The 25,181-nt window shown below is 41.1% G+C and overlaps 1 protein-coding gene across 1 annotated transcript; it reads left to right on the forward strand.

Moving 5' to 3' along the window:
- Nucleotides 1-3,986: 3,986 nt before the first annotated feature.
- On the forward strand, nt 3,987-25,181 carry LOC149274810 (patatin-like phospholipase domain-containing protein 2). Its single transcript, XM_089505241.1, has 9 exons — nt 3,987-4,173; nt 21,018-21,250; nt 21,476-21,541; nt 22,086-22,295; nt 22,489-22,549; nt 23,481-23,651; nt 23,870-24,002; nt 24,412-24,534; nt 24,914-25,181. Exons 1-9 carry the CDS (start codon nt 3,987-3,989, stop codon nt 25,179-25,181), a joined length of 1,452 nt encoding a protein of 483 aa, XP_089361367.1.

The raw sequence follows: 25,181 nt of genomic DNA on the forward strand, positions 1-25,181 counted from the left end.
ATATCTAGGGGCAGAGTGGCATATCAGGGGGGCATAAAGCATATCAAGGGGGCAGAGTGGCATGTCTAGGGGAGCAGAGTGGCATATCAGGGGGGCATAAAGCATATCAGAGGGCAGAGTGGCATATCTAGGTGGGGCATATCTGGGGGCATAAAGCATATCAGGAGGCAGAGTGGCATATCTAGGGGCAGAGTGGCATATCAGGGGGGCATAAAGCATATCAAGGGGGCAGAGTGGCATGTCTAGGGGAGCAGAGTGGCATATCTAGGGGAGCAGAGTGGCATATCAGGGGGGGCATAAAGCATATCAGAGGGCAGAGTGGCATATCTAGGGGAGTAGAGAGTCATATCTGGGGGCAGAGTGGCATATCTGGGGGGAGAGGGGCATATCTATAAGTAAGGTGCATTATGAATTAAGCGTAATTAAAAGTATGCACTGGTGCTTTTTAGATTGATTGTGATTTTTTGTTAAGTGGCTCTGGTATTACTCTGGTAATAATTTGCTTATGTTTTTTTTCCTTATTACTACTAAAAAAAACATTATTTATGTTAAATATGTATACATTGTATATATTATAAATATATAATATTTGTTATTAATATAATAGTAATTAGCATTAATTAATGGTAATTAAAAGTATGCACTGGCGCTTTTTAGATTATTGATTGAGATTTTTTTTATGCGACAAATGCAATTATAAAACATCAAAAGAGGCATCATAGATAGACTATACCATTTAAAGTCAAATTGTTTCTTGATGTACATGCAGTTTTCACCTTGTTTCCAAGAAGTAGATTTTTTAAAAAAGTGGCTCTTTAAATAATTTATTAACAGCATTTGTCACATAAACAAATCACAATCAATTATCTAAAAAACACCAGTGCATACTTTTTCCAGACTTATACTGAACGCTTTGATTAACTGCTTTTCATATATATATATATTTGCAGCTTGAAATTGTCCAAAGTGCATTTTTTTTACAGTACATTTTACTTATTTATGTGTGACTGCCTGAGTCTGTGTGAGACTGCCTGAGTCTGTGTGTGTGTGTGAGACTGCCTGAGTCTGTGTGTGTGTGAGAGAGAGACTGCCTGAGCCTGTGTGTGTGAAAGACTGCTTGAGTCTGTGTGTGTGAGACTGTCTGAGTCTGTGTGTGTGAGACTGCCTGAGTCTGTGTGTGAGAGACTGCCTGAGTCTGTGTGTGTGAGAGAGAGAGACTGCCTGAGTCTGTGTGTGTGAGACTGCATGAGTCTGTGTGTGTGTGAGAGAGAGAGACTGCCTGAGTCTGTGTGTGTGAGGCTGCCTGAGTCTGTGTGTGTGTGGGGGGGGGAGAACTGCCTGAGTCTGTGTGTGTGAGAGAGAGAGACTGCCTGAGTCTGTGTGTGTGAGAGAGAGAGACTGTCTGAGTCTGTGAGGCTGCCTGAGTCTGTGTGTGTGTGGGGGGGGGAGAACTGCCTGAGTCTGTGTGTGTGAGAGAGAGAGACTGCCTGAGTCTGTGTGTGTGAGACTGCCTGAGTCTGTGTGTGTGTGAGACTGCCTGAGTCTGTGTGTGTGTGAGAGAGAGACTGCCTGAGTCTGTGTGTGTGAGACTGTCTGAGTCTGTGTGTGTGAGACTGCCTGAGTCTGTGTGTGTGAGAGAGAGAGACTGCCTGAGTCTGTGTGTGTGAGACTGCCTGAGTCTGTGTGTGTGTGAGAGAGAGACTGCCTGAGTCTGTGTGTGTGAGAGAGAGAGAGAGACTGCCTGAGTCTGTGTGTGTGAAAGACTGCTTGAGTCTGTGTGTGTGAGACTGTCTGAGTCTGTGTGTGTGTGAGACTGCCTGAGTCTCTGTGTGTGTGACACACACACTCAAGCTAACTTGCTAACATCTCTATACAGCATACTGTAACAACTTACAATAACACATACACATTAACACTGCACACTCATGCACATGCATGCTAACACCATACACATATACATACACTCTAACATTATATGCTGACATACATACTCACGCTAAGGCCATATGCACAGGGCCGTAACTAGAAACCACAGGGCCCTAGTGCGAAAATTCCCCCGCCCCCCCCAACAGATGGAATGTGGCATCATTGCCCCCAAACAACTTGTCTGTGCCTTCTTTGCCCCTTGCCCCCCTTCCAACATACACTGCATATATGCATACACACTTACACACACACTTACCCATACTCACTAGCATAAATGTTCACACACACACACACACACACTTACACATCCATGCTCACAAACACACACAATAACACATCCATACTCACACACACACACACAATAACACATCCATACTCACATACACACACAATACCAACACAATGTTCACACACAAACACAATTACATATCCATGCTCACACACAATTACACATCCATGCTCTCACAAACACACAAATGACGTCACGTGACCCGATACGAGTGCAGGTTTAAAATACGGTAGTTTAGAAAGGGCCCTCGGTGAGGTGCAGGCCGGAAGGGCCGTTTCTAAACTATTTTGAATTGGTTCAAGGAGACGTGAATGGGGGGGTCGCAGCGACTCCTGTAGTTACCCCAGTGTCCCAGGTCCCATCTCCTGTAATCATTATCAGCCCCGCATGTCATGGTGTCGCTGGCAGAGATTTGCACCCAAAACGGGATAGATACAGTAGTATTTTGTGTTGTGCCGCCGCCCAGGCTCTGTGACCCTAATAGTGACCCTGTACAGCTTGGAGGAAAGAATAGAAAGTGAAGAGGATGTGATAGAACAAAAGGCCATAGCCTAAAGCTAGAGGGTCAGGAGTTCAGATGTAATGTAAGGAAGTTTCCCTTTGCCGAGGGAGTGGTAGATAAATGGAAAGGTCTCCCAGCAGAAGTTTTAGGGTTTAATAAAATGAGGGGATGTACAGAAAGCCATTCTGAATCTAAGACGAGACCAAGTACTGATAAAGGTCTGAGTCTTTGTGTCTACCAGATGGGCCGAATGCTGTGTTTTTAAACGTGTTTATTACTGTTCTTTCTAATAACCATGTATTGCGTTCCACGATCTGTTGTTTTCAGCCCACGTCACTCGCGTTTTGTACACAGCACAGCTTGCTCCTTGTTGAAAAACAAACGTTGCTGGAAAAAACAAGTGTCCCGGGCGATAATATGTTGATTTTTGGCTTCTAACATACTTTCCAGTGTAAATGTCAATGGGGAATCTTTAAATAGGACAAAAGTTACACCAGCAGGGGTAGAATGTGAAGAGCCGTCCCGGAGGGACTTCCAAGGGAAGCACGGGGCCGACGAAGGGCTGTCAAACACAGCGAGCTCCTCCCCCTCCTGTGGGTGTAGCCCTGGTGCAGGAGGTGATTGGTCCGTGTGACATTGATTGGCTTCTACATCTGTGCAGCCAGGAGAGCGGGGATTGGCGGTTATGGGATATGACGTCAGGGGACAGGCTGTTTAGCCACCCATAATAAAATACCAGGAATAGGGAGGAAAAAAATAGTAGGCTGACCGGTCAGGGCGCATAAAGGGGTATCGGCTCCCCAACAAGGGGCAAAAGACGCGCAGACACCCTCCCGGAACACGTTAACACGGACCAGCCTGGCACGGATTGGCAGTGGTGGCAGCGTTGGACTAAGAGATAGTAGAGGGGTAGGAGAGGAGATTTTACGGTCAGATCGGAGATCAAAGGTAAGCGGGCGATCGCCAGATTAAAATATGTTTCCTGGGAGACTGATTCTGAGGCTAGCGGGTGAAATGGGCAATCTATCTGTATAATTGTAGTACTTATGGGGGCCACCAGGACGGCTTGTAGAGAAGTATACCAGAGCACTGCCAACTCCCATCACTCCTTGCATGTCTGAGCGCAATGGGGGTTGTAGCTTGTGCACACCTAGGCAGGGGTAGCAGCTGTCCAGCCCTGCACTGTGCCTGAGCCATGTGTGATCTTCTCTCCTGCAGATCTGTGCTTGCCTTCCATTGTCGAAGTAGAAGGACCCTGGTTCCCCAGACATGTTTCCTCTGGACTCTTCCTGGAATATCTCTTTTGCCGGCTGCGGCTTCCTGGGGATCTATCACATTGGGGTTGCCAGCTGTCTGAAGGAACACACACCTTTCCTGGTGGAAAATGCTAGAAACATATACGGAGCCTCTGCTGGTGCGCTGACAGCCACTGCTCTGGTCAGCGGAGCCTGCCTGGGTGAGTCACATCTGTGGGTTATTGGTTTGCGGGGAAAGACCTTTCCTTGTTCACAGGTTTAGCGTCTTCTCCGAATATATTCCACAGAACAAAATCAGTGATGGCAAAGCTTTATTCGCTGTCAGATCCCGAATAATAGCTGAAAGGGGTAGAAGTGATTCGTTTTACCTCCAGGGTATTTACCGGGACTTACCTTAAAGACCTGGATTCTATGTGTCTCTACAAATCTCACCAAATATATGCTTATCCCTGATTATTGAGGGATCTCGCCTATTGATTATATTATAGACGCATAGAATGTGCCCGAAGATCAGACTCATCCGACCCATCTAGTCTGCCCATTTTTCCTGATATAAGACTCAGTCCTTGGTCTGGTCTTGTTTACCTCTACCACCTATACCGGGAGGTTATTCCACTTATCTACCACTCTCTAAAGTAGAACTTCCTCCATTACCCCTATACAGTATTGTATTTATTCCGCTTCGAAAGACTATCACCGCTGGTTATGTGGTGTGGTTGCTGTCTGGCTGTTGTCAAGCTACAAATCACACCTTTCTCAGGAACAATACCTGTTAATGTACATATTTTGGAACTTTCTTAAATGCACTGATAGTTTCAGATTGTCACCTGTATTCAAGAAGGGGTTTCACCTGGGCTGCTCAGATATAATTAAATCGGAATAGAATTCCACCAGACCACGCAGCCCTTGGAATTTGCCCAATCACCCCGGGACCAGCAAACCCTGGCGTGGTGTTTTTGTGCCGTATAATTATAGTACGATTTGTCACGGATGAATGTGCCAGCCGCCCATATCTTGCTTGTTAGTCATGGGGGGGTGGGGACTGGACTCCCCAGAAATATAACCCTATGACGGTATCATTTTGTGTGTGTGTATGTATGTATATATATATAATATAATTATATGCTCGCACTCTCCAGCTTGCTCATGTAAGCAGATCTGCCCTGAGCCTTGTGCGTGAGATATGCGGTGCGTCGTCGTGTCTGCTCAGTTAAACGGTATAAGATAAAATGTATAGCGTATGAGGCGTTCCATTTTTCTGTTATTGTGTTTCTGTATCCAGAGAATCTGCTTCTTATCAACATGTTTTCAATATGAAGAAGAGAAAATGAATCAATATAATAATTTAGATTGTCTTTGTATCCAACTTTTTGTATGTTTTAGTAAATGTTCTCTTGTGGCTGGCTGTGTGTGGAAAGCTGTATGTTTACGTAGTGTTACATAACCACATTCAGCTATTATCAGGCTTTTGGTAATATTTTTTTTAAGTAGATTAGCTGCTTGACTAAAGTGAAGCAGCTGTGGAAAAAGAGTAGACGATTGTCATCCTTCGAGTTACAGGCCACCGTGTTGTGCTTTAACCACGCTAGTGAAGGAACACCGGGTCCCCCATCATCCCCCATCATCCCCCATCGGGGCCACGTTCCCCGACGCGATCCATAACCCCTTTCCACCCTGGTGAGACCGATAGAGGACTGGATCTTCACGGTCCTCCTCCAAAGAGGGAGCCACTGAGGCCTTCAAAGGCATGAGGGATCCAAAATGTCTACATGCGTCCCACCACAAATATCACAGCATGCAGTCATCCTTAAACTTTATGATGAAGGCATTTCTTAACCCCGTGTTTCCCAACAAATGTTTCTTCCAAATCCATTGATGAACCTGCTTATGGGATCATGGACTTCTTAGGTGAATGCAGGGCCGCCATATTAATTTCTGTTGGCCATATTGTTCGATGACCGGTTGGTCACTGAGCTGAGATTACGCTGATAAGCAAAATACTATATTAAATCTATTCTACTACAGGGTATAGTGTAGCAGGAAAGACCCCGCACGGTATGGATTATAAGTGTGTCCAGGATTTACATGTATGGGACGGTATAGTAAATTCCAGGCAAATAAAAAATTCAACAAATAAGACGCTGAGAGGGCTCTTTGGTCTCCGCAAAGCGACGACTTTCCAGAATCGGCAGATGTCGAATTAAACCAGTTCCCAATACTGTGGATAGGGGGGGGGGTGTTTTTTGTGTGTATTTTGTCCTTTTGTCTTAAAATATGTGAAAGATAAACTTGTATTTGTAATGTAAGGGCGTGTTCAGGGCTTTCCCCCAAATAAAGTACTTCAAAGGTTGCGGTGGCCTTTAATTTTGTGCTGTTAAAAGGCATCATGTCGGAACAACTAATAAACAGTGAAATAAAAATAATAAAACGAAGGGTTAACCAATATCTGTCCACTTTGTGCTGACTAGTTCTTCCATGAATTTGTCATCCAGAGGGACTTACGGAATAGGACACCGAAGAGAAACCAACTCAAAGTTCATTTAGATCAACAAGGTTAGGCCTGGAGATTATCAAGTGTGGGTTCAAGGGTAAGAGAAAAGGTCTGCAAGAAGAAGGAAAGCACACTTAGAGGGACTTATTTGCTAAACGGAAAGTTGTGATGCAATCGGCGAGGAGACTTTGGAGAAATCTCACTGATTTAACTATGCATTATACAGGGCCAGCAAAGCCCTTCATAATGAGCAGTGAAGTCGTGGAGTTGAATCTTAACCAGACAACTCTTCTTTTTTTTTTATTTTTTTTTCGTGAATTAACCCCAAAGCCCTTGCGTCACATTAATGTTACACCTAATAAAACCGGTATGGGTTAGAAGAATTCCTAGCTGACCAGTAACAAGAGTAATAGAGGGAGGACATGATACTGATTACTAAATTAAATATCGCCATTTAAGGTTTAGCTTTATTATCATATGTGGGGGGGGGGGGGGATTATGTTTGCTTTGGCAATTTACTCCATTTACAGATTAAAAACTCCCATCTGAAGACAGTTGCTTGGTCTTGTGTGGCAATTAAAGCATTTGTAATGAAATTGATAACGATGGAACCTTTACCCAGTTATCAGAGTTTAGCTGTGATCAGTAGTTTGTTACATCTGCTCCTCTTGCGCTGATACAATCACCTGTATTAAAGGACAGCAACGTATCTGGGAATGTTCTGTGTCAGCGAAGCATTATTTAATAGCCCATCACAGATCCCATTGTGGTGACTTGCCATCTGTGGCATTCAAATGGTCCCTTTCAATACCATAACTTGCAGGGAGCTAAACATAAAGTCGCAGTCACCTGTATTCAAGCAGGAATTTCAGCTCTGATATACAGTACCGTTTAAGGTGGTCTGAGAGAGTCTCCCCATTCACCATAAGAGTTGGGATCCAACACTGAGAGTTTATTCCCCGGTAATTACAATAATCTTTTTTCCTATTACCTGGGTAGAGTTTTCCTTTCAAAAAAATTAAACACTTTTTAAACTTTATTATTCCTACATAATTGTATATAATAATTGAACTGCTTTACTGGCATGATCTCCATAGGGAGCATTGAGCTAGCATCATTTGATCACGCGTGTAACACGGCTATGAATGTAGCCTCGGTACATGGCGTAATATTCCTTAAACACCATTTAAAAGGTGAGCAGCCGATCGGCGGACATGACTCCGCAATCACCTGCTTGCAACGTGACCCTGCTTTATATTTCTGATCACTAGGTGACACGTGGTGGAGCCGACAACGGGCTGTAAAGAGGGCTGGAGGGGTTATGCTTCACATCACGCGGGGTTAATGGGGTGGTTGAAACAATGTGCGATAAACCATTTTGGCTCCGGTTGTGCGGATTTTCTCTGCTGGTTCAGCACAACGGTGCCCAGTGCTGCTTCTCCTGATGCAGAACAGTTGTTGGCTACATAAAAGTGGGTGCCGATGTCCCAGCCCGCCGAGCCCAGATAATGATGTACTACAAATCCCATTATCCAGGCAATGCAGTAGGCATATCATGTGTTGCCGAGGGGGAATAGTGACCCGGTTACCAGTAAATGGCGTCTCTATCCAACGCTGTTAGGTACCGTCGATGATCACACCCGGTAACGCATAAATACATGTTGCCTAATATTTGTTCCAAAAATGGGAAGAATGTCTACTGTGGCACGCGATAGGTTAACTTTAACCACTTCCCTGCCAATGTGACCTGTGGCTTATTTTAACTGACGCACGTTAATTCTGCATAAATTCTGAACGAGTGTTAAAAAAATTTCTATTTGTTTGAGCTAGGTTTTTTTTTTTTTTTGTTTGTTTGTTTGTTTTTTCCTCTCTACTTTTCTCAAAAGCAAATATAATTGCTAAGCTCCAGTATTTATTTAGGTAGCTTTGCTAGCAGCTGTTATGAAACGCAGAACAAAATATTATTTTATTAAGAAAAACATGATTGTAACAAAACAGACAAAAATAGCCACTTTAAATGCTACGGTTGCTAGAACCAAAATGTAATTTAACGGTGTCTGATCACAAGGGGTTAATACTTCTACACTGTGGCTGTTAAACTGTAAACATATAGGGGGTGGGACACTATATATGTGCCACATTGAGCCTTTATTTGCCTTGGTGGCATAATCGTGGGCTTTAACCTGCCCTGGCATCGCTTGATCTCTGCATTGAGCCCGGTGGAAATGGACGTAACATAGCTAAGCATTCCGGGCCCCACGTTATAGGAGTAGCAAGGGGCCCCCAGGCTTATCTCTGCCTAAAGAGGTAACTGCCGGTCAGTAAACTCCCTTAACCCCCCCCCCCCCCCTCTATCCGAAGTGTAACACGTAACTCAGCGCCGTGGCCATATGTACAAAGCATGGCGTGCAGGCAGAGATGAAACTGACCGGTTTTAACTCTGCGAATATCGCTTATTTACGACTCCACGGGACGGCTGTCTCGCTTACTCCATGGGTTACGTGACCCTGATTTCCAACCTTTAACCAAGGAAGGCTTGAGTGAGCCAAGCATGAGTAACTGCGCAGGCTCCCTTGAGTGTAAGCTTCGGTTTTATAAGCACTTGAGCAATTCCTCACCCGTGAGTAAGAGGCCAGAATATGCTCTTGGAGCTGGGTGCGCGTGAAGTGACCTACGTCAAACAAAATGTCACCTGCCGGCCCACGGGCTGGCCCTCCGCACATGGCAGCGCCCGGGGCGGTATTTTTAGCCATGACATTATTACAGGACGCCGTGTACGGACGTTTCTGCAGGAACGTTACGCTAATCCAAATGATCTTATAAAGCCGAGGCCTGTCGCTGTTTACGCATTAATAACATTCATGGCTTTACAATAAAGGATAAAGCAATAATCTGACGTGCGGATCACACGATAAAAGAAAAGGTTGACTTGTTGCTATAGCAACCAGACAAATGCTTCAGTCAGCAGGTTAAGACCACTTTTCAAGCTTTGCACTAGAATCCCATTCTATACGTACGCCCCATCGAGTGGCTCCAGACACAGGAACTAAGACGCCCGTCACGGCTCCTTCAGAAGCATACATTTTTTATTTATTTTGTATTGTGATCTTCAGGTGTGTTTTTCTTTGGTTTTTTTTTTTTTTTTTTTTTTTCCTTATACCATCTTCAAATAATGGTAAATTCGTATAAATTTAGCAGCCGGAGACATGAGCTGAATTTGTAGACCGTAAACTTATGCATGGTGTTTCCATGGTTACTGCTTCACATTTAGGACCCTGTTTATATATGGCCATCGGAAGACATTTTGTTTGTGCTCTTACATGTTGTATGCAATAGAGTGGAGTGAATTAAAGGTGACGTTCCACTGGCTCTGTTGACCTGAACACTTTTTGATAACCAAATACTATTGAAAGTGCAAATTATGTATAAGGTTATCTCATTTATGTTGGTCATGTGGCAGTCCGGCCCTGATAGGTTGTTGCCATAGGAACTGAAAAGTTTTTAATGTGACCAGACATATAGAGGAAATAAGCAAATAATCCTTACACAATGTTCTGTTTAAGAACGCAGTCACCGCGTTGGGACAGCACCTGTAATGGTGAAATAGCGCTTATGCCATAGTTTTGGCTCTCCGGCTGGTCATGTGACCTTGAATAGACTGACGCCTTGTTTACAACACTACGGCAAGGACAAGTATACAGCTTCTAAGAATGTATTGATTCTAAAAGTATTCTGTAGCATAGATTGCTGTGTAAAGGTAAACAGGGTAATAAAAATGTTTCACATGGTGTCCCCATCTGTCTTGGTGTAAAGTATGTTGTTATCTGTTGTTTTAACTGATGTCCTGCTGGACCCTCCAGTTTGAGATTCTGGCCCCGTCGTATTACATTTCTTCTCTGGAATAAACTTCCCTTCTGTAATTTGTTAAATGTTTCTGTCGCAACCAATAGAAAGGTGCAAATGGCAAGTGTGCGCGCTATAAAAGTGTGCATCTCTGGCTGGTGGGTTCCCCGCGTTGTGGGGCAGACTGGTCAGGGCCGTGGCTGGCGGGTTCCCTGCATTGTGGGGCAGATTTTGTCAGGGCTTTTGTCACTCGGAATAAATCCACTGCCCAACAATGGTGTACCCTGTGTCTTGACGTATGAGTTCGGTGCCGGCCTCTCATGTGTGTCCTGTTTACGTCTCCCACAAATTCCTGAGGCAGGGAGCGTGGGGAAGGTTCAGAAATGCCCAACGCGCTTGGCAGTGGGGACGGGCAAACAGGGCGGCGCATCTCTAGGATCCGACGCTGCACAGCCTGACCGTTGTTGGCGGACAAGATGTTCAGCGTGAGATCCATACCATAACAGGGCATCTCCATAGGGATATATTCCTTTACCAGGAACAAGCAGCAGCATCATGGCCCTGATACATTCTGTATAGTGGTACCGAGTATCCTCATAATGTTCCATTCCCAGATTACCGAAATGCTGCATTGCGTAATGATACAGAGTGCCTCCATTTCTCGAATAATTCTACTAAACTGTTTGTATGATTAATACGTGAGTGAGCGTTCCCCTCGGAGTGTCTCATATACTCGTCGGCAGCGTGCACAGTATGAATATGCAGAGAATGTCTGCACGCTTTACAAATTGGAATGCAAGTCATTTTACAGAGGATTATGTATCGCTGCACTTATATAATCTCTAGATCACGTGTGTGTGTGTGTGTTTGCTGTATATATTTATAGATGGAGGTTCAATCATTTTATGAATGTATACATAGTTGATGGTCACGTCCCCTTCACAGTATGCGGTTTTGTTTGTCTACATAATTAGTTGACATCACATTCTGCAGCCAAGATCAACTCAAGGTGACTGACGCTTGTGTGTGTATATTTATATAATATATACTGTTCTGAGTTTATTTTATTCAGGGTGATGGATAAAAACTGTAGGCTTGATGTAAGACGTAGTTATGTTTTCCCTTTCAAGTAGGACAATATGTATGCAGGGGCTCCTTAGGGCCTAGTATTTTCGAGGCTGTCCCTACATAGGGGTTATCACTAAACTAGCAGTTTGCATTATAATTAATAATTTCAATTTACTGGCTTCATTGTGCATTATAGAGGGTCAAGCACAAGGCTTTTCTTACAAGCACTGAGTTTGACTTGCATAAAGCATACTTAAAAGCAAGAAATACGGTGCTGTATATAGAAATTCAGGTTAGCATTGACAAAAAGGTTTATCTCCCTTTGTTCCAATAAACTTCCTTTATCTGCAGACCAGGAGGATGTCATTGTGATAGCAGGGAAGGTCCCCCCAAACTAAGTCACCACACTGAGCTGATTCTTTATGGCAATGCTAATGAAGTCAGTTCCTCCGTAGATTTTCATTGGTCAGAGTGTCTGGGCGGTTTCCTACAGGGAGTATGATAAGGAGTCGGGGTGTTTGTGTAGGAGATCGGGCTCAGATAACCAGAAATAACACAAGCAAGTAGCCTCCACCTGAAAACAATATACAAATACTAGGCACTGTTTAAAAAAAAAAAAAAAGTTTTTTTTTAAAATAAGTAATAAAAATAGTTGGTGGCCTTTCCATTTTAATGAAGCTTTAAAGTCATTATGCTGTTTGATCTATGCAATATGCAGGGCTAGCTCAGCCCCTCTTGGAAAGTCCCAATTTAGTGAATACACCTTGGTGATTTAACCGATTTGAAATGACCGATGGCCGGAGAAATCTTTCAGGAAGATGATCGATAGCCTTACGTGATCTGCATGTCCCGTGTGTCCCCGTTTGATGAGAGGCGCACACACAGGTTGGAATGTTCTCTTGCTGCTGAGATAAAGAAATCTACCCGACTGCACACATGTTTATATATAATGTGACCTGGGCTCCCGGCCAAGGGATTTTCTAAGAAAGCTTTTCCCTAGAAGTGTTTATAGAACATGCAGTGACCAGAATATCCCAGTGAGGGGTCCTCTGTGATCCTCTGTTAATGCGTCTGGCATGATACACTCTGTAATGTTTAATGGTATTAAGTATCTCTATACAGTCGTTCCAGTCCCCAATAAGGAACGACTTCCATTGCAAAATAGTGTTACTGCGTATTTCTACGCAGCCTCCGCTTATCCGGGTGCGCTTGCAATATTGCGTAGTGTTGTCTAATATTTCTGCTTAATAAAGAATGCATTTTTTTTTTTTTCCATTGACATTATCATTGTCTTTCCCTTTCAAAGAACACATGTTATTGGATAATGCTTGATCTGTGCATTTGATCTTTACACTCCCTGTGCTGCACGGAGGTCCCACTGTGAATTACCTTTACACACATACCGGCTAAGTGCTGCTCCCACCTAGTAATCAAATCCCGCGTATACCCAAAGTGCAATGAGCATGGAAAGCGCAGAGTTAACTTCCCCACCAATATTATTATCCTGATTATAATGAAACTAGAGGGATTCTAAAACTTATTACGACTCAAACTATTGCATATTAACACTTGCTACTAAAACAGGAATTCTATACAAATATTTAATTTGCTTGGGCTTCATTTTTGGATGCCCATAATCTCGAAATGTTGAAATCTGCGGTTTTGCAACCAAGAAATATGTTAAATATTTGTATTTCTCTTGATTAGGCTTGGCGTAAAGTCTTTGAATATGGGAGTTAAAGGACACCAAACATCAAGGAGGAGTCTGCCTTTGGCACTGGCTAGATGATTTGGGCTAACGGCAGAGCACGGGGCAGATTGTACCGTAACCTTATTCTTTAATAGAGGAAATATGTGCTGGCAGCCTAGCGCAAGAACCGCATGTAGTTCTAAGATATTATATATAATATGTTAAGTTATGCAGTTTACTCCAGAAATCATTAATATGACACCGTTTTTTTTTTTTAATCAAGACTGTTAACCCCTTAAGGACAATGGGCGGTCCCTAAACCCATTGAAAACAATGCATTTTGTACGGGCTTTATCATTAAGGGGTTAAGTAAACATTGGTTATATTAAAAATAAAATTTGTAAGAGTTTGAAATTTAAAAAATCTAATTTAACTTTCAGTTGAAGCCCCCGATTGTACAGAAACTTCTTGTGTCTGGCATTAAAACTTGGCCTTCCTTGTTTCCTACCTTCACATCCTTTCTGAGAAATAATAATTAAATTTTAAATATTCAGCAGAAAAGATTCATAGTTACAGGAATTAACTTTTTTTTTTTTTACCTCCCGGCTAATCGCATAAAGCTTATTACATAATAAATCCCTTCATCTCACAACGTTTACTATGCAAAATTGGCTGTTCAAAATGCATACTTGAAGACCTTACAATGTCCTCTTGGTGGACATGCAGTAATTCCGATACACGGGTGTCGCGACCTGAAAACAGAATTATTGACTTCTTGGTTGGTCCAACATAATGCACCATTCATAGTCTGGCCAGCCTTTGGGACACGGCTAGACGTAGGCCAACAATCCATTTGGGCGACCGATAGTGTTCAGGTAACGGGGAGAGACTTTTCCAGACTACTCTGCAGATGGAAACGTATGGGAGACTGCTGGTCTGTGACTGACATTGTGTTTCTTTGGGAGGGGAACAGTTGGTGTCTGAGCATAAAATTCAATAATAGCACCATCGTACAGTACAGTCTAGTACTAAGTGTGCTGCAGGCATTCCTGCTACTAAAATGTCTTTCCAGAATGATCCAGCTCCTGCCATGTAATCCTCTGATCCCTCTCTGTCAGGACTGTGATATTCTCTCACCGGGCTCGGTACTTGGACACGCTTCATGCCCTTTGCCCACACATGGCGTTTGGCCAGTACATGCTCGCAATCCACAGCTGGGTTTTTTCCTTCTTCTGGTGATGGGGGAAGTTATAGCTAAAGGCGCTGTAACCCTTCAATAATAGTGTTACTCGATGATCTTTAGTTTTTTTTTTTTTTTTTGTTTTTTTTTTTAAACTTGATCTTTAGTTTTATCTTTTTTTTTTTTTTTTTCTAGTGCCGTCACTTTCTATGTTTCTTTGTTTCTTTTTTTTTTTTTTTTTTTTAATAATTTATTGGAATTTTTCAAATATATAAAACACATATCAAAAAGATACAGAGCATATGAAGAATATACACAACAATTCTTTGATAAACCAGAGTTACAACTCTTACTGATACAAAACCATTAAGGAAAAGATGAGCTGCTCTGGTCCGCTTCACATAAAGTACAATAATATCTTAAAACAGTACTAAGACGTATATAGATCTTCATATTACCCAACATTCATACACATACACGGAAGACGCAAACAAGCAAGATTGGCGGTGGGAGGGGTAGAGGTTAAATTATCGGTAACTATAATGTACTCCGAGGACACTATACCCATTGGGGTCTTTAGTTTGATAAATACCTACTACAATCCAGTATATGCAGACTTAAAGATCTTGAAATTTACTCCGATCTGAAAATATAACTAAAAAAAATGCAATTTTAATTTCATCACTAATTAACTTGGATTCTAAAAGTAATACTAATTCAAATTCAGAGAGAGACTCAAGGGAATTAAGATTAGTACCCAAAGGAGTATATCTATGTGGTAGAGAAAGAATCGTTTGAATGATTATCCATAATATAATTAAACCACAGGGACCATATCTGGTTATATCTCAGCAAATTTTGATTCATCAGATAGAAATATTTCTCCATCTTAGCTTGGTGGGTAGTTTGATCCATTACTTCTTTCCAAGTAGGGGATTCAGCTTTCCTCCAAGCTCTAGCAATGCATATTTTAATAGCTAATAAGATGTTAACTGCCAATAATTTAAATGCGCTAGTTGAAGGAGGAAAAGCTAAATGAAAAAGCCAGGTATAAGAGTTGATCGCAAAGTTGCATTTAAAGATAAATGAAAGAAGCTTAGTAACTTCTAGCTTAATACTATCCAGTTTGCAACATGCCCACCAAATATGGAATTGAGTCCCCTCCTCATAGCCACATCTCCAACATAGGCTAGAGGTTACATTAGAGAATTTACTTAACCGGGAGGGAACTAAATACCAGCGATGTAGCAACTTAAAAAACATCTCTTGTATATTAATTGCATGCACCGCTTTCCTGACTTGTGTCCAGGAATCAGCCCAACTCTCAATAGGTAGTATGATCTCACAATCAATTTGCCATTTTTCCACAGAAGCAGGTATTATGTCGTTCTTTTGCGTATCCAGATACGCTGACATCAAAGAAATTAATTTTTTTTTTTTCCTGATGCTTATTAATTAATAGATCTAATTCTGAAGGAGGATGGACCATCTTAGAATTCAAAAAATACTTCAATCTAATATATGAAAATAATTCTTTATCAGGAAGCTTAAATTTAGTTTGTAAATCGGGAAAACTAAGGAATGAATCATTCACTTGTAAATCTCCAAAAATATTAATATTATTTGAGGTCCAATTTAATAACTCAATATCCTGAATATAATATTTAAGAACCTTCAGAGGAGTTAGAATTGTAAATTCCACATCTATACTTTCAAGTGATCTAAACTTATAGCTTGTTTTTATTGCGTCCGTTATAATCGGATTCATAAGATTTACTTTTTTCGAAATAGAGGGACTAAGCCAAAAGAGATTAAATAAATCATACTCATTTGCCTGACTACGTTCACAATAGAGCCATCCCAAATTTATATCCTTTTTAATGTCCCAAAATAGGACATGTGTAAACATTACAGCTTCATGCAACATTCTAATATCTGGAAATCCCAAGCCCAGATATCTATAACTTCTTTTTATAATTTTCTGACTTATTCTGGATTTACCCGATTTCCAAACAAAGGAGAGAACCATTTTAGAAAATTTATCCAGGATATAACCCGGGACTCGAAGAGGTATTGTCCTAAATAGATATATAATTTTAGGGATTAAATAAGATTTTACCATATTAATTCTGCCGAGCCATGATAACTCTATTGATTTCAGTTTTTCTATAGAGGAGGCAAGATTATTCAATACAATTTCATAATTCAGGAATACTAATTTTTTTAGATCAAACATTAATTTAATTCCAAGATAGTCCACCAACTCTTTTGAACAATCTAAATGATATTGATCCACAAAGAAAGTCTTTTGAGCAGAAGAGATATATGCTGAGATCGCCTGGGTTTTAACAAAGTTCAATTTATAATTCGAATATAAGCTAAATTCTCGAATAACTGACAGGGCCGCAGGGACTGATACTTCTGGATTTGTCAAAGTAAGTATAACATCATCAGCGTATAATGTTATTTTGAAGGATTGTTCTTTAATTCTTATCCCTTCAATATCTTGTAATGATCTAATTTGAATCGCCAGGGGTTCAATTGATAACGCATAAAGCAGAGGTGCCAACGGACACCCCTGTCTAGTACCGTTAGCAATATCTAAAAATGTAGAATTTAAAGCAGGGCCTGTAACTTTAGCGGTAGGATTGCTATATAAAGCCATTGTACTCGACTTAAAAAAACCATTAATCCCTACCGCATCCAGAGTCGCACTCAAAAAATTCCAGCTTACTCTATCAAACGCCTTCTCGGCATCTAAAGCAAGAAACACTGAAGGAGTGCGAGTATAATGAACCTGCGCAATCAGGTCTAATAATTTCCGAGTATTATCTTCCCCGTTTCTGCCACTAATAAATCCAGATTGATCTGGATGAATCAGATCCATTATTACTTTACTTAATCTCTTTGCTAAGATTTTAGAATAGATCTTTGCATCTACATTTATCAAAGAGATCGGTCTATAATTTGAAAGAAAACGGGGATCCTTCCCTGCCTTTGGGATTGGACAAATAGAGGCTTGGAGAAAATCTTTAGAGGCTACACCATCTTCTCCAATCTTATTAAAGACCCTCAACAAAAGAGATGAAATCAAAGGATCTAACGATTTATAAAAGATTGCTGTGTACCCATCTGGGCCAGGTGATTTCCCATTCTTTAGATTTAAAATAGCTTCTCTTATTTCAAGTAATGAGAAAGGTCTATTAATATATTCAGCTTTTTCTCTAGATAATTTAGGAATTGGAAGATTACGCAGAAAACATTCAATACGAGTAAGCGAGATATCTCTTGATCTGAGATTGTAAAGGGATTTATAATAACCTCTAAAGGCTTCTGCAATTTGTGAGGGGTCCAACAGTACATTATTATTAACTATTAATTTTTTTATTCTATGTCTTTGAATTGCTGACTTAATTTTATTAGTTATCCACTTATTTGGACGATTATTATCATAGTACCACCTCTGTTTAGAATACGAGATAGCTCGCTCTAATCTCTCATCCAATTTAATTTTAATCTCCGTCTGAATCATTGTTATTTCCTTAGTCAGATCCGAGGTGGGGTTTAATTTATTGGTACGTTCGGCCTTTGCCAGTGCTATATAAAGTTCAGACATAGTTCTGCCTTTTTGCCTATTAATAAAGGCATCAGTTTTTATTAAATAGCCTCTTAGTGTGCATTTAAATGCCCCCCATAAAGTAGAATCTTGAACCAAGCCATTGTCATTTATCTGCAAAAATTGCTGGGCTTCTTTGCAAAGATTTTGTTTATATAAGTCGGATTTAAAATTGAACTCGTTCAATCTCCATCCCGATCTAACACTATATTTAAGTCGATCACTCAAAGAAAAAAAAACTGGAGCATGGTCAGACCAGGAAATATTCCCGATTCGAGATGAAATACAGTTTTTTAAAGCTACTAAATTAGTATAAACTGCGTCAATCCTTGAGTAAGAAAGGTGTCTATTAGAAAAAAATGTATAATCTTTTTCTACAGGGTGTTGAATCCTCCAAATATCAAATAAATTATAATTTTCAATGAGTGTGGACAATTTCCGAGCCATAGTCCCTGCGGCCCTGTCAACGGATCTACTATCTCTTAATTTCTTATCTAAATCCACATTCAGGACACAATTCAGATCTCCACCAAATAATAAGATACCTCTTTTAACTTCCTCCATTCTTTTAATAAGTGACGTCAAAAATTTCACCGGATAATCATTGGGAGCATAAGCGTTAACCAAAGTGTAAATTATATCGTTTAATTTACATATCAGAATAACATATCTCCCGAGCGGATCACTCTCATGAAATATGTAATCAAACTTTATTTCAGTAGCCAAAATTATCGCAGCACCCCTTTTTTTTTTTGTTGATAAATTAGATGAATAAATAATAGGATACTTTTTAAATTTCCAGTATGTAGAACCTTTATCATCCCAATGTGTCTCCTGCACAAAGCAGATCGATATCTTTTCCCTAATTAATTAGTTTTATCTTTTAAAGATCTTTTATTTTGAGATATATATATATATATATATATATATATATATATTTTTTTTTATTATTATTAATGTAATTTTAGAATGTAACAATTTCATAAAAAAAATAAAATAAAAAAAATGCCTATTGGGTGCGATTTGCCATTACTGTTCTTCCCTTTTCTTAGATATAATATCTCATTCATCCTCTCCAAGCTACTTTAGAAATGACTTCTAGAAGACGTAGCCTCTCTTCTGGCCTGTAGTTTAAATTGTGATTATGCTAAATTTATAGAGCTTTGCTGTGATTATACATCTATAAATTTCAACGTATTTTAACTGAGAATAAATGTAGCTTTGTGTTCTATACTATACACAGTGATGGAATTTTCCACAAACCAACTAATCAAATATTGGTTTAAAAAAACCCCACAAAATAATACTTAAAATAAGATGTGAAACAAATGGTTATAAATTAACTGGGAAAAATAAAAAGACGGGTGCAGTAAAATTCCACCATGGCTTGTCTAGCCTCTCCTAAAGAGATAGGCATAAAGCTATCCTGAATCTAAGACGAGGCCAAGGAAGAACGGGCAGACTGGATGGACTGAATGGTTCTTGTATGCTGACAGATTCTATGTTTCAGAACAGAATTTGTCTTTAGCACTCCAGTATATAATATAATAGCACACGTAAGTAAGTTTCACTAAAGCAGATTAGGGACAGTGAAATCAGGACTGTCCCATGGAAACGGGGACTGTTGGGTGGTATTCACATATAAATGGCTACATTGTCTAACGCATGAACAGGCTCTTTGCTTCTGTTGCTTTCAGCACTTTCACTCGGCGAAAAGGCTTGTATCCGTGTCCTTATTTTTGGCCTTCAGCCGAGTCACCTTTGAACAAGCCTAGGCCTGTTCCGTATTGTCACAGGGTATTTTGTAACGTCTGGCACCTTAACTGTTTATTTCAGCTCCCAGTAACCTTTCTCCATTTCTACCACCCATCGGCCGCGAGTAATCTCATGCAGCGCCACCCTCTGTACGCTGGAACCCCCGGAAGCTGAAGAAACCCTTCCGAATTTAGCTCCTCAGTGTAATATCCCATTATATAGCGAACTAAATCAATTATAACATAAGCATAGTCTCTACCCTTTTAATTCTTTGCTGTGAGGTTTATTCATTGAATCGTGAGATGAAATAGTTACCATTTCCCGTGTCACTGTAGCTTGGTGAATTTCTCCAGCAAGAAATGTGAATGTATAGTTACATGAGTGCCCTCGGGCTTTCATAGAACAGACCTCATGACACATGGCTAAAATGGTGACTGGATACTCTTAGTTTAGTGAATAATCCCCTGTGTGTGTGTTATGTGTGTGTGTGTGTGTGTGTGTATATATATATATATATATATATATATATATATATTTATTTTATTTCTGTGTATGTATACCTTTAGTCATCGTTCAGGTGGCTAAAACACATTGTTTATCTGTGAGATACGGAAAGACCCCACGGTAACGGAATATTGTGTGATACATGTGAGTCGATTCAAACAATAGGGCTGCTGCAGAGTTATATGGGGGGAAATCGGTGATCAGAGCCTTGGTATTCATCAGGTAACAACCCCCCCCCCGGAGCTGCCTAATTTCCACGAGATCAAACAATTAGATCAGTGTATCGCCAGCAATGTGATGCGTATTACCCTGAAAATCCTGTTTCTTTAAGCCTCGAGGTCTGGAGTTCAGCCGTCCCGAGGAAACTGCACCCAACGCACACGCTTCTCTTATTAAACACGATTTTGTGACATTATGTAACTAAATGGGTCATATGCTAAAGACTGAATACCTGAAATGTATTGGATCAGCGAGCGACACTGTTGCCTTTATGCGGCTGCCTTTTAGGAGACGGTCAACAAAGCACTCTTGTCGTTAAGTGAAATATCGCGCGTTTCCGCCGTCTGCTGTTAACACGCACAATATTTCAATCTTAAAATGTTTGCGATACAATTGTAGCCTACCAGCTGTGAAAATTAATCTCCTGTCTTAAATCTTGCTGCAAATACGTTAAAATGATCAGCTGATAAGAAACATTTTGTGGATTACGTGCTGGGATACAGACTGGAATGCAGTCATTATTAAGGGATCATGGGAAATTTGCATAAAATGACCCAGTTACAGGTCTGGAGCAGCCATTTGGCACACTGGGCCCTCTGGCACGTATCACACCCTGTAGCGTACGGTCTTGTTCTCGGTGTGTACATAGTCCGGTCTGACATTACCTATTTGTTGCAGGTGAAGCTGGTGCAAACATCATCGATGTATCCAAAGAGGCCAGGAAGCGGTTCCTGGGGCCCCTTCACCCTTCCTTTAATCTGGTTAAAATAATCCGGCAGTGTCTTTATAAAACTCTTCCGGATGACGCACATGAACATGCCACGGGCCGGCTCGGCATTTCCTTAACTCGTGTATCGGATGGCGAGAATGTTCTGCTGTCAACGTTCAACACCAAGGAAGAGCTTATACAGGTAACTGGGGCAATTAACGTGGTGGGGTAGATTGAGGGGGCTGGTTATCACTTTAATAATTGGATGCCACCTTTCATCCATCCAAGTATATAACTCATTCTGTTCAGTGCACTTCTTCACCTATAACGAGTGGCACAAGAAATTACTGCCCAAATAACCAATCACATCGTCCCTTGATGAATAGAATCGTTACTCGGCTTTGATATTATACCCTCTGTGTTTCAGGCTTGTGTCTGCAGTACGTTTATCCCTGTATATTGTGGGCTCATCCCTCCGTGCCTCCAAGGCGTAGTGAGTATTCTCCTTCATGTACCGTGTGTCATTTGCTGAGCCTGACTTCAGCTTGTTGGTTTTTCCAGTTTTGTTGCCGCTTTCTTGCCGTGGAGATTAAATGAGATTTGACAAGTGGCTTCAGTAGGCTTTGGCTGTCGCTATCCATTATTTTCACGTGTGAAAGGGCAGGCTTTTTTTTCACCGCTTATCGGCTGCTGTATAGAAGTCGCACTTATAAATTGCGTCTCTCATTTTTCAAAACGGGATGTGGTTTTTTTGTAGGGCCATCTAAGAAAAAATTCTAAAATCACTCTGGTCCTATGGCTAATACATTTTCAGATGTTGTTTTGAACACTTTTTTACCAATTTCAGATTTGATTTTGTCCATAGCCCCTATGCATTGCTTGGCCTTTAAGCCAATGGGATGGTCCGGGATGACTGTAGTAACCAGTATAGCCGGTTAACAGAGTATGATAAGCGGTGTAAGCCCTATAACCTGTACCAACTTCACTTTGGTCTATTATACATGTAATTGACTCTCCTTTTCTCCTCGCTTTCTCAGCGGTACGTGGATGGGGGTATCTCGGACAATCTTCCTCAGTATGAACTTAAAAACACCATCACAGTGTCCCCTTTTTCAGGGGAGAGTGACATTTGTCCCAGGGACGGCTGCACAAATATCCACGAACTCCGGGTCACCAACACGAGCATACAGTTTAACCTGAGTAATCTGTACCGGCTGTCAAAGGCGTTATTCCCACCGGAGCCTCAGGTAATGACGGTAGCATCTGTTAATCTACAACCCGATGAAAACTAATTGAAATGGTTACATTAGATTTCATATCATCCTCGATCAAGCAAACAATTAGAGGATGCATGGAAAAGCATTTGGGTGTTATCTGGGGATAGCCTAAAACGTCTAGTTAATTACTGACTTCAAGTATCTTTTTCAAACCTTTTTGCAGGTCCTAAAAGACATGTGTAAGCAGGGATACAGAGATGCTCTACATTTCTTAAAGAGGAATGGTAAAATATTTTTTAAGCCATTGGCTTACTTTACTGATACTCAGTGGGGTCTATTCACTAAATGGAGAGTTAACAGGGGAGTTGTGGATTCACCCTCTTACTTCACTATTAGTGTTGGACAAACATTAGCAAGCTGCTCTCGCACGAGGGGCTCTGTATAACTCATAATTCAGTGGGCAATGAGACTTTGAAGAATTCTCACTGATTTAACTATGCATTATACAGGACCAGCCAATGAAGTATAATGAAGTCAACATGCTGGAACACAACTCTTCCTTTTGTGAATAAACACCTATGTATTGCACGATCTGCTGCTCTTCTGCCTCCTTGTGTTTGCTATCATTGGTTTCTACTGCAGTCAATTTCCCCAACTCCATATTCCCCTAACTTTACCATTAAAAAACATGTTTGGGCCACAGATGATTCTGCCAGACATGGATCTTTCCTTGGTTAGGGAAATGTATCCCCTCCATTATTAACCCCTTTAAGAGCCATAGAGGCAGAGGGGTGAAGCATTTAAAGACACTTGGGGCTAAGACTGCAGCATCTTTTTATATTGCCAAAGGCAGCTACCGGCTTGATCTCTAGGTGTTATTGAGTAGAGCGGGAATGTCACAGCCATAGTGTGGCATACGCTGAACCAGGTCCGACCAAGCTTGCCAAGCCTGTGCAAGAGCTGAGACGGCACGCGTTGGGAAGTGAGCTCAACGCCCCGGTGATGGACAGCCAGGACGCACTTTAGCCATTAATGCTTCCCCCTACTGATGAGATGAGTCAGCCTGGGTACCGGTCGCACCCTCACCCCCACCGCTTAACTGCATGACATATAAATAACCGGAGCCTCGTTTTAATTCTTTCGCTTATGGATACATTGAACACAAGCATAATTCTTTTATTGATATTAATATATTCTTCTTCTTTCTGCCGGCAGGGCTTCTGAACAGACCACAACCTATGAGAAGTCTGGCGATACTTCCTCCTGAAAATCCATCCAATCAGAATGAGGATGAGAGTGAAGACGAGAGGCAACCTACAGAAAGTTCCTCTCTGGAGGCAGCTGAGGATCATATATTTGAACATTTACCACAGAGACTTAACCAGGGTAATTAACAGAGTGAATGCCCCGGGCCGCCATAAAAACACAGGAAATATACATTCCTTGTGATTCTTTTACATTACGAGGCAGGGAGATGGGAATGGATTGTTCCCTCTTTTTGCGCAGTGATGCAGAGGGAGGGACGCGTGATGACGTAGAACAATCTGTCAAAGACAATGCGATTTCCCAACTAACCTGAGGACTCCTCTGTCTCTTTTGTTTAGCACTCCTGGAGGCCTGCAAAGAGAAGCGCAGCGTCTACCTGTCTATATCTAACCTCTTACCGGTGCGTTTGGTATCTGCTGTGATGCTTCCCTATACTCTGCCTCTGGAATCCGCTCTATCATTTACGGTCAGGTAAGAAATACGTCCAGGACACTTACAGAGTAATAGAAATAGTGAAAAAGATTGATGTGCACCTAGTATTTCTTTGTACTTATTGACAAACCAAAAAAAAACATTACCAACAAAAGGGAGAACAATTCCTGAATGCAAAATATGGACAGATTACTGTCTGTGCCGGAACCCCCTCAGCTATGGCTTATGGGTTCTATGTGACGCATAAATCTCCTTTCATTATTCGCGCTGTACATACAAGCGAGCCAGGAATGTTTTCAAGCTGCTAATATATGATTGTTAGTAGGTTTGTACCCGATGACAAGGTGCACTGGTTTATGTTTTATAATAGTTTATCACATAATAAAACATTTACTAAATACAGATCTAGAACGCAATTTTTAATTCCCACCCCTTCGTGTTGTCCTAGACTTTTGGAGTGGCTTCCTGATGTTCCTGAGGATATCCGTTGGATTAAGGATCAGACGCGGAAAGTGTGTCGCTTTGTTTTAAGGAAGGCTACCAATAAACTGGGAAACCACATATCTGCAAGGTACTGGTGTTTTGTATTTATTGTGCTTTTGTACTATTTTGAGATTCTTATGGCCTTTGTGAGGACTGACCTTATTATCCTATACACATATAATGACATTATTATCCTATACACATAACAAATTGGCAAAAATAAGGTCAGACCTGTATTCCATACTAACCAAAGATGGCTAATAATGTATTTGCACAGTCAGAAGGCCTTTTCTTAAAACCATTCTTACTTTACACCGGCCTAAAACTTTTGCACACTACTTTTAATAGGAGTAAATTTACTATGAATGTCACGGTAAGATTTGTAGACGGTTAGTGGATACAATAAGCAAAGCAAGATCATTTTTTATAGCAGTCTGTTTAATTTTCTTTTTTTGTTTCACACCCAGGCTTTATTACCATCTGGAGCTGAGGAGAGCACAGAGTCTGCCGGTTCCATTGGTTCTTGGAGCCAGCGAGTCTTTACCAAGATGGGTAAAGACAAGCAGCTCCCTGATGGACATGATGCAAAAATGGGAGGAATACCAAAGACAGCTGATGCCTGGACTCTTCTGTATTAACGTTAACATGAAGGCTTCTCTGTATCATCACGAGGAAACTGAACACCCTGAAATACCCATGGACCCTGACAGCCTGCTAATGGTGGAATTGGCCTAA

Source organism: Sceloporus occidentalis, unplaced genomic scaffold (assembly GCF_023333645.1).
Source record: "Sceloporus occidentalis isolate IW3139 unplaced genomic scaffold, rSceOcc1.0.p SCAF_320, whole genome shotgun sequence".
NCBI classification, from domain to species: domain Eukaryota; kingdom Metazoa; phylum Chordata; class Lepidosauria; order Squamata; family Phrynosomatidae; genus Sceloporus; species Sceloporus occidentalis.

Bases quoted from the DNA above. Each gene is read 5' to 3' on its own strand.
- LOC149274810 (XM_089505241.1), top strand. From the start codon at position 3,987: ATGTTTCCTCTGGACTCTTCCTGGAATATCTCTTTTGCCGGCTGCGGC. The intron at 21,542-22,085 runs GTGAGTATTCTC...TCGCTTTCTCAG, and splicing joins CTCCGTGCCTCCAAGGCGTA to CGGTACGTGGATGGGGGTAT. The intron at 24,003-24,411 runs GTAAGAAATACG...GTGTTGTCCTAG, and splicing joins GCTCTATCATTTACGGTCAG to ACTTTTGGAGTGGCTTCCTG.